Source organism: Capsicum annuum, chromosome 8 (assembly GCF_002878395.1).
Source record: "Capsicum annuum cultivar UCD-10X-F1 chromosome 8, UCD10Xv1.1, whole genome shotgun sequence".
NCBI lineage: Eukaryota > Viridiplantae > Streptophyta > Magnoliopsida > Solanales > Solanaceae > Capsicum > Capsicum annuum.
The window spans coordinates 158,073,081-158,083,358 of record NC_061118.1 but is presented as its reverse complement, the minus strand read 5'-3'; the positions used below and the strand labels follow the sequence as shown (position 1 = coordinate 158,083,358).

Here is a 10,278-nt window from a genome sequence, read left to right as displayed (position 1 = left end):
TTGTATCCCTAATGAAGCACCCATGTTTTCATGTTTGGGTACTTAGTACCAGTATATTTTGGCCTACTGCTACAATGTTTTGAATTATAAAATTGTCAATTTTATATAAGATTCGTACCTACATGCCAACCCCTTTCTTATTCAAAGCATATTGTGTCTGTTCACAAGACTCATACACCATTATAGAGTAGCCCAAAGGCTCAAATGTCTTACACCATCACTCTGAGTAGCCCAATCTTCATTATCATCCTCCTTCTTGAACACTTTAATTAATGAGGTCCAAATGATCATACATTTAAAATGAATAGTATAACAATATTTAGGTAGGAAAAGTTATACTCATAATACATTTTATTAATGTATGCATAAAGTGAATGTGATTTCATGCAGTATCACCTTTATTCTAGATTTCTTAATTATATAAGAGCATCATTATATTCTTTTAATCCCATAATCATATATGATTCCACACTCATGGATGTATAAAGTGATTGTCGATATATATTCCTCAAAATAATTGATGTTTTTTTATTCATATTGTCATCTTGATTTTTTATATTTAATTTACCTTTTTCTAATCTTGTCGATATATAAATAAGAACCCCAGACCCCACTGTGTGGGAATACACTGAATTTGTTGTTGTTATTATATAAATAAGAAAAACCTGTTGATTTTTTTTTTTTCTTGTCTTATAAGAGCTATTTACACTTGATATTTATTTAAGTATTTACTAACAATATACTCAAGTTAATAAACTTACTAATTTGTCTTATATTAACATTCCCTTTCTATAAATAGATATTTATCAAAAAATGACATTGCATATAAATGAAAAACGTTTAATAATACATGTCATGTTTTTCTATTGCACATTCTTCCCTTTTCCTCATTAAAGCCAAATTTAAGGGAGAAAAAAAACCAAAAATGTCAATTGCCACTAACGACCAAACCTAATATTTGCAACAGCTTTATATTTTTCTATCTAAAAATATCTATTAATTTCATTGAATTTTAAAATATCCCAAATCCAATTTATTTTTTCTAAAATAAAGCTCCTCAATAATACAAAAAAAAAATCAACAGATATTTTTTTCTTCTAAAAATTTAATTTAATAAAATAAACAACTGGACTCTTCCAAATAGTGCTATTCCACCATTCAAACAAAAATAGCAATAAATAGAAAAAGAATCTTGAGTACCAGCCATTGACTAATGAATCAACGGCCCAAATCAATCTACACCAAATCAAGAAAAGAACGTGAACCGTTAGATGAAATAGTAAGGGTTTTGGTCAGAGTGCCTTAACACTCCACGCCTCCCCTATTATACACTCACGCAGTCCTTTCTACATTCTTCCTCTTTCACTTTCCTTTCCCTCTTTGCAATAAACCTCCTTTCGCTTACAGGGAAAACCGCTTCTCTTTATCTTAGCGGTTTTCCGGTTCGCTTCTCCGGATCCGTGGTTTTGTTTATTTTTTGTTATATAAGGTCAGTTTTTTTTTTAATTTTTTTTTTGATTCTTTTGTTGTTGTTGCTTATAGAGCTAGAAAGATCTTGAAGTTTTTTTTTTTTTTCTGGAAAGATTTTATCTGGGTGTGTTTTGTTGCGTATGGTTTTAAGGGGAAAAAGTTTTTTTTGGGTGTGGAGGGAGGTGGTAGGCGTCTCGTAGATTTAGTCGAGGTGTGCAAAAGCTGGCCCGAACGCCATGGTTGTATTAAAAAAGTGTTCTTGGTTGCTGGTGGGAGGTGGTAGGTCTACTGTAGATTTTAGTTGAGGTGCACAGCACAAAAGCTTGGCCCGGACACCAGGGTTATAGAAAAAGGTGTTTTTGGTTGGGGGTTTACATATTATTTTCAAAGGGGAAAAGGTGTTTTTGGTTGCTTGAGGGTGGTGGTGGTATCCCAGTGTGTTCTTAGATGAGGTGCGCGAAAGTTGTTCCGGACACCACTGTTATAAAAAAAAGGTGTTTTGTGTTGGGGTTTTCATATGATTTTTAAGGGGAAAAAGGTGTTTTTGGTTGCTAGAGGGAGGTGTTAGGTATCTCTTAGTTGAGGCGCACGAAAGCTGGCCTGGACACCATAGTTATAAGAAAAGGGTGTTTTTGTTCGGGGTTTTCATATGACTTTTAAGGGGAAAAAGGTGTTTCTGTTTGCTAGAGGGGAGGTGTTAGGTATCTCATAGATTTAGTTGAGAAGGACACCACGGTTATAAGAAAAAGGTGTTTCTGTTCGGGGTTTTCATATGATTATTAAGGGAAAGAAGGTGTTTTTGGTTGCTCGAGGGAGGTGGTAGTTATTTAGTTGAGGTGCACGAAAGCTGGCCTGGACAATCATGGTTCTAAGAAAAAGGTGTTTTGGTGGTTTGGGGTTTTCATATGATTTGTAAGGGTAAAGATCTGAACTTTTTTTATTGGGAAGTTTTTTTCTGGGTTTAACATGATTTTCTGCAAAAGGGTTTTATTTTTCGTGGGATTTTGACACGGAAATACAAAGTTTTTCTTTTGTTTTGTTGATTTTGCAGTGGAATTAGATATACGTTTCCATTTTTAGTTCATTTTTTTCTTTCTGTATTGGATGAAAAGCTTTATGGAAGTTTTTCCCATGAGTGATATGTTCTGAAAATGACTTGTAATAGACGAAGCTTTTGTGTTGTGTTCAATCTAATTTTTCTGGGTTTAGGTGATTCATTTTCAACCCTAGTTTGCGCTATTTTGTTGCTTGATATTTTCCCATCATTATTTGTCCCTATTAATTTGCTGCTATAGTCAGCATTGCTGTGAAGCACAAACACTATTATATGATTGAGGGGCTATATTCTCTTTCCCCTTGTTTTATGGGCTAATCATAGATAAGGTCCACCCTTTTTCTTTGTTGGTCAATTATTATTTTTGTTTTTACAATGGTAGGTGGTAGCTGTTGTTTGTCAATTTTAATTAGGATAATAAAGTGAGGGAAACCAATTTTTTCTCGCTACATTACATTTGATAGGTTATTTAGGACTTCCATATATTTAGGCATGAATTTATCTGTTTTTGATTTGCTTTGTTGGTCAATTTATTTGGATAAAGTGAGGGAAAGCAATTTTTTCTTGTTACATTACATTTGATAGGTGTCCTTATATTTAGGCATGAATTTATCTTGTTTTTGATTTTTTTAATCTATTCAATTATCTACCAGTCCATGGCCCTGAATAATTTTCTTGTCTGTCTCTGTCTACATATGCTTGCAAGGCATGTGTTTAATTCAAAGCTCTCAGAAGATATTCGTGTGCATGGGTCTGCGGGTTGTTTTCTTCTTTTCTAGTCTTGAAAATAAAGTTTCAATTAATATCATGATTTTGAAGCTTTCAATTATGTTTATATAATTCTGTTCACCTCATTCTAAGAACTTTTTTATAATTATTTGTTCTCAAAGTTTCTGTTTCATTTTTACGTTATGCATTTTGTCAATTGGTTGCAGGTCAGGAATTGGGTTTTGAAGCTCGGTAATGGCTGGAGAGAAGATTATAGAAAAATGTATCCTTCTAATGTTTGAGTCTGCAGTATTGTTGTATCTTTGATACATTTTGTCATTTTCTAAGCTGCTTTATTATATGTTTGAAATTTCTGGGAACATGGTTCTTAATATCTGTGTAATGTCCCAATGATTTATTTGGCCTGTGGTTGGAGAATTAAGGACTTGATTGCTCCACAGTATATTTTCTTGCTGATAAGCAGATTTCAGAATGTTAGGAGGGTCGGGAATAATATATGAATTTTCTAAGTCTCAAGGAAATGGTGTCCAACAGCTGTTCCGTGCAGTAATTTGTGCATTTTGAAGAAACAGCTTTGATTCCCGATTAAAAAAAGTCGTTTCCACGTTGATCCCTTTTTTTTTTTTTTTTTTTTTTTTTTTAAGTTTTCTTTTGGGGGTGGAAGTTGCAAAAGGATATGCCAAATTTTGATACTATGATTGCAAACATTTGGGGATTGAAGTTGCAAAAGGATATGCCAAATTTTGATACTATGATTGCAAACATTTATCGTCCTGTTATTAGGTGCATGTGCTGGCGGCAGATGTGCGCTGAGCCAATGACTACTGTTATATGATGAATTTAACCGACCCATTTAGAATTTGGATTTTCATTTGTAAGAAGTCCTCTGTTTGAAGGTACTAATTGTGCTGTTGAGTCCTGAAGTTGGACTTGTTAAAATGTTGGCTATTTTGTCATGACTTAACTTTTTCCAAGCTGAAGCGGTTGCTCCTGGGCTGAAATCTGATTCCTCTACCAAACTGACCGAGAAGGATTTGGTATGCTCTATCTCGTTTCTTTATCTTATTGTGACATGTTATATTTGTGTTCCTGGGATTGTGGAATGTAAATATGTTACTTTATGTGAACATTTTTTGCTAAATAGCACGTAGGTTCCCGATATGTATAAGGAGATGTACAGGTAGACTAAGAAAGAATTGGGAAGAGGTGATTAGTCACTCAGTACTTGACCTAAATAGGAGATAATGGATCAAGGATTAGGGTAGATGTTTAGTAGGTAGCTGAACAACTTGTCTCTCTTCCAACTAGTAGAGCCTGGTTCTAAGCTGGAGCACCTATCTGCTTCGTTACCATTATTTTTATGTTTATGCTAACATTATCTTATTTCTTCTATTTGATCACTACAGTTGTTACTTTTACTTTGGTTATCTTTACTATTTTTGCTGTTAGTATTTCGCTTCTTCAATAATTTCACTATATGTTATTTCCTGCTCTCTTGACATCTAATTCTTTATGGAAATAAAAGGGGTGGGGTTTATATCCTGAGTGGGGCAGTTGGTTGGGCACAAAGATTATATCGACCAAGGTTTGGGGAGTACTGTTATGTCTTTTGTCTTGAGTCCACATGTTTTTAGCTGTGCTTCTGCATTTGTTTGGTTCACTCTTCTTTTGTTTTCTGAATGTTACAATTAATTAAGAATTCAAAACTTTTTCTATGGAATAGACATATATGCGTGTATCATATCTTCCATTCCACTTCCAATCCCCGACATTTTCCTTCCTTCCCCCCCTGATTTTTGGTTTAAAACAAAACATGCACAGGTTTCAAAAAATGATGGAAAAGTATCTGACTCGGTGTCTTCTTTGGGAGCTGTGACTGGCATCAAGGGTGAAATTGATCAACCACCAGTTGCAGAGCAAGGTGCTTATTATCCACCTACTAGCTATTGCGATTACTACTACCCAGGTTAGATACTAATTTGTTTGTCATTGCTCCTTTAGTTTTCAAACCAGCTCCTATTTCACTCATTATGAAAAGATAATAGAAAAAAGTACGCCACAATTTTTTTTTTGTTATTGGTAATAAACTAATTCTGACCACCATGTAATTCTATTCCTTATATAAATGCATTGAGAAGTCTTGATTGGAACTTGTAATCTTTATGAGGAGTGTTATCTGGTTGTATCATATGCATAGAGCTAAATCTTATCAGATATTGTTTTCTTATCATTTCATCAATTGTGATGTAGTAGTCAAATTGAGGGGGATGAGCTTCTGAGACAGTTGTCACAGATGCTGAGAATACATATAAGCCTAAGTTCGTTACATTCTATTACGTCTGACTGATGATAAACTACATCTCTAGGACTTGTTTTATTATATACTCTTAGGGAGAGATTGCTACATCTTGTTTATGAAGTGTGACACATTTTATATTTTCAAATTTTTGTTTTGTCTAGTTATTGTAAATATAAGGTGCCCAAAATGTAAAATGTAACAATATTTATGGAAAAATTTCAAGAAAATCAAAACTGACAACACTGGAAAAGCAAAGGCTAATGAAAGTAGAAATATTAAGCAAGTAAACAAACCCTGCTTTTGTGGGTGGGATGATGTGTGTTGAACTCTTTTTGCTGGTTAGGGAATTAGGGTGCTTCTCCATGCTACCAATAATATTATGTTAAAAGGACCAGGAGGATTTGTCAGTAATACCTGGAACCAATTACTGGACCGAAGAAATGCCGTTATGGGGACAATTTAGGTGTGGTTTGATAGATTTTAGGCCCTGTTTTTCTTTTTTGTTTTATCTTCAGGTCTTCACTTCTTCATTAAAGCTTGATCTGTGCATGTGCATGTGCATGTGCTTGCTTTGCTATTGACTAACAAAACCCTTTGGATGATAGTGTTACCTGAATTTGCTTTTTACAGGATATAATGGGACCTATAATCAGTTAGATGATCAAGCATACTTTAATTCGGTAAGTTTTACTTCAATAAGGGGTGTGTTATCTTAAATTGCTTTGTTGTCTGGCAACTTAAACACAATCTGGTGATTGTCAGGGCGTTCAGTCAGAAAATGGTTCCCTTCTTTATTACATGCCTGGTTATAATCCTTATGGTGCTGGATATATCGGAGGTGACGGAAAGCAGCCCTATCTATCGTCTGGATATCTTCAGCAACCTGTCTCATATGGTTCGGATTCCATGCCATGTTATTCATGGGGTGGTTCGACGTACTGTGCAGATATCACCAATAGTGCTGCTCCCAAATCCGGCAATGTCAAATCAACTTTTGGACGAAATGGTTCGGTGAGATCAAACGGTTTTAATCCAACAAAAACGAATGGTTCTTTCTCGAGCAAAAACTCGACCATGCTTTTTAACCCAAAGAATCGACCGTCTACTGCCATATCAAATCCACCAAAGTCTATCCATCAAGCTCAGCCTTTTAATCCTGCGAACAAGGTCTGTTTAATTTTCCTCTAAGGTTTGATGGTTGATTAACTATTTAACTATATTGATGGCTTTCTTTTGCTAATGTTAAACGGGATGAGCTATGCTCAAATGTTGTGTTTAACTCTCTTCAGATGGAAAAAGGGCTCTGAAGTTCTTAATTTTCTGTTGTTTTTTACTTTGAGGAATATGTTTTCTCTTGTTTTAGTCTTAACAAGTTTTATCCCCGTCTTGGTAGTTTCAGTCTGATGTCCAGTCCGGAGGCCTGACAAAGGGGTATCATATGGTTGGGGACTTCCCATCATACAGCAGTCAAAATCAAGGGTTTTTCATGCCTTATGATCCCATTCACTATCAAACAAACAGTAGATTGTGGAATGGGAACTATAGGGGTAAACCACGGGGAAATTTCACCAGAAATGGTGTGTTTGAGGCATCGAATGAGTTACCTCGTGGTCCCCGTGCCAACAGCAGGAGCGCCCCTTCAAAACCATCTGCTGAGGAGGATCAGCTTGAGCCAACAATTCAGAGGGAGAAGTATAACAAGGAGGATTTTAAGACTCAGTATGATAATGCAAAGTTTTACATTATCAAGTCGTACAGTGAAGATGATATTCACAAGTGTGTCAAATATGCTGTATGGTCAAGTACTCCTAATGGAAACAAGAAATTGGACACTGCGTTCCTTGATGCTGAGGGTAAAGCAAGTGGAACTGATTCAAGCTGTCCAGTGTTCCTCTTCTTTTCAGTAAGTTATCCTCTCTCATGTGTTTTTCTTTGTAAAGATAATTACATCTGAACTTGATTGTTTCCATTTGTGGGCGTTGTCGTGTCTTTAAATGGATACTCAGTATAAAAGCTTTCCTTTTCTCCCTGTTTTGTTTGCTTGTTAGTTATTGTAAAAAAGAAGCATATTTACAAGTTAAGGGTGCGGTTAATTTAACTTTCCGAGTTTCTTCTCTTGGATTTCAGGTAAATGGAAGTGGACAGTTTTTAGGTGTAGCTGAGATGGTTGGGCAGGTTGACTTCAACAGAAACATGGACTTTTGGCAGCTTGATAAGTGGAGTGGGTTCTTCCCAGTGAAGTGGCACATAGTTAAAGATGTCCCTAACACACAGTTCAGGCACATCATCCTCAAAAACAATGATAATAGACCTGTAACCTATAGCAGAGATACTCAGGAGGTATATTTCAGTTTTTGCTTTACTATATTCCTATAGAGAGTGTTCTACTATTCGGTTCAGTCTTTGTCTGATTAGAATCATAGAATATGAATTTGAAGTTTCTGTTCTCTCTCTAAATTTGTTCCCTTGCCTCTCAACTTTTATATCGATTCTTGATTGTAAAGTTAGAGATCTAACAAGGATGCTGTTATTCCAGATTGGTTTGAAGGAAGGTTTGGAAATGCTTAACATACTTAAGAACTACTCGGAGAAGACATCTATATTGGATGATTTCAATTTCTATGAGAAGCGTGAGAAAGTGCTCAAGGCTAAAAGGAGTTCAAAACCAGCTATTCAAGCTGATGTATTTGAGAAAGCTGATTCTGTTGTGAGTTTCTCCTCTTTGTGCATTTATATAATCTTCAACAAGCAGTACAGCTTCACATTCTAGCTAAGATACCTCGTAACAATGACATACCCACTGTCATCCCACAAGTTGGATAGCTAAGACACCTTATGTTTCTTTATAGCTATGCACGCAGTTGTGTATGTTCACAGCACACACTTCATGTAAAAGTTATATCTAGCTATTTTTCACTTTAAATTTGACAATTTGTCAAAATGTAAGAACGTGGAAATGATACTTCTAAAATTATTCACCAAGCAAATTACCCTATTTCACAAGTTCTGTGTGTTATAAAAGGTTTCCAACCAAAAAGTTATACTATATTTCCTTCTCATATTGTTTTTTATATGTTGTTGACTTGGGCAGAGGGTCCATCGGAAACAGGCTCTTTACCTTTATAGGGTAGGGATAAGGCTGCATACATACTACCCTCCCCAACCTCACTTGTGGGGCTACATTGGGTTTGCTGTAGTATTAAGTTGTAAAAGATTCCCCCCCCCCCCCAAAAAAAAATGGCAATTAATAATTTAGTGTCTTCCAGTGGAAAATGTTATCATCTAAAATATGTATTGCAAATGGATTTCCGAGCTGCCAAACCTAAAATTCACTCTTTTACGATATACTTGCACATAGTGAAAAGATGTATTCAAGAAAGCTGGTCGATTCTTGTGAGGTTTTTTAATCTTGTATGTTTAGATAATCTTCAACTAAGTAGTGCAGCTCTGTATTTTAGTTGGATGCTCCATGTTACAGTTATTCTGTTTGAAGCACACACTTCATTAAAATTCCCTCGACGACATTTTTAGTGAAATCAAAATAATGTTATATTTTTAATGTTGCTGTGGTGCAGAGGCAATTCAAAGGAGGAGATAAGGTACGCGAAGAGGAGCTAAAGAGCAACTCGACTGATCCAACTGCATCTCTCGTTTCTCTTGCCAAAAATCTATCGATTAATTCGAGGCCATTCAAAAGTAGTGTCTGAATCATAGATTGCCTCCAAGAGGCATAGGTAGTCCTGAAGCATCAAACGTGTCCCTGTTTCTTCTTTTTGTGTTTAATTAGCTTTATAGGCATACACTCTTCCCGTTGTGGGCTATTGGGATAAGCTTTACTTGCTAGTCTCTTTTGTTAGTTTTGCCTCATCTTTAAGAAAAGGGAAAGGGTTGTGTTTCTTTTCTGTTGACCTTGCAGTGTTTGTTTACTTCCAAAGATCTCTGCTTCTGTCAGATATTTGCATTATTGATTATGTTAAAGAAAAAGTTGATCCCCCCGCACCTCGCAGACTCTGTTATTTTGATGGCGTAGCTAAGAATTAGCCGATGTCGATGCAAAGGCATATCTGGAATCCTGCATCTTCTTCCTTGATAATTTGTCCAGTTATCTAGTTCTTGGTTGCTCTGTATTAATTCAAAATCTGTGTCATAACTGTACGGCCAATCACGGTTATCATCGTCCAAATTGATACTTTGCCACCAGTAAATTGGTCCCCTTATCTCTCTCTCTGAATTGCTTGCCTGTGGGTGGAACTTGTTAAATAAGACGTGCAAACAAAAGAGCTCCCTAACGCTCTAGTTTGATCGGGGCCAGCTATAACGCTCCGCCTTCTCTACATAAAAGCATTCAACTGACTTAGAATTGTGGCAGTGAGTGCCACAGACAGTCTAGTCAGAGGAATGGAAGTGATTGACACAGGAGTTCTTATAAGTGTTCTGGTGTAGGGAGCAACTCCGTGACATTTTTCACGTGGTCGGAGAGGCAAGCGAAAAATTTCAAACCTCTCTTCGTTGCTCAGTCTCTCGCTTCTTTTCTCATCGCCCTTTCTGTCTTCTCTTTTTTACACAAATCTTTTATTTACATTTGCCATAACGTTGATGGCTGCTATGAGCAGCGTCTATCTTCATCGTTTCAGCAAGTCCAGTCCACTTCTGATCATTGGTTAGTTTAGTTAGATATTATCACTATTAATTAATTTCATCTTCAATCTCTTCTGGACATGTTTAA

At 36.0% G+C, this 10,278-nt stretch overlaps 1 protein-coding gene across 4 annotated transcripts; it reads left to right on the top strand.

Annotated features, from left to right (window-relative positions):
• Positions 1-1,304: 1,304 nt before the first annotated feature.
• On the top strand, positions 1,305-9,551 carry LOC107839870 (YTH domain-containing protein ECT1). Of its 4 annotated transcripts, none has more exons than XM_016683514.2 (10): positions 1,305-1,489; positions 3,460-3,515; positions 4,229-4,290; positions 5,075-5,219; positions 6,183-6,232; positions 6,315-6,719; positions 6,952-7,455; positions 7,680-7,892; positions 8,089-8,259; positions 9,128-9,551. In XM_016683514.2, the coding sequence occupies exons 2-10, from the start codon at positions 3,488-3,490 to the stop codon at positions 9,257-9,259; spliced, it is 1,710 nt and encodes a 569-aa protein (XP_016539000.1). In that variant the 5' UTR covers positions 1,305-1,489; positions 3,460-3,487; the 3' UTR covers positions 9,260-9,551. The 4 variants fall into 4 exon arrangements, with proteins under 4 accessions (XP_016539000.1, XP_016538999.1, XP_047250774.1 ...); XM_016683513.2 differs by having other exon boundaries at positions 1,317-1,489; positions 6,946-7,455; XM_047394818.1 differs by having other exon boundaries at positions 1,336-1,489; positions 5,075-5,174.
• The last annotated feature ends 727 nt before the right edge of the window (positions 9,552-10,278 follow it).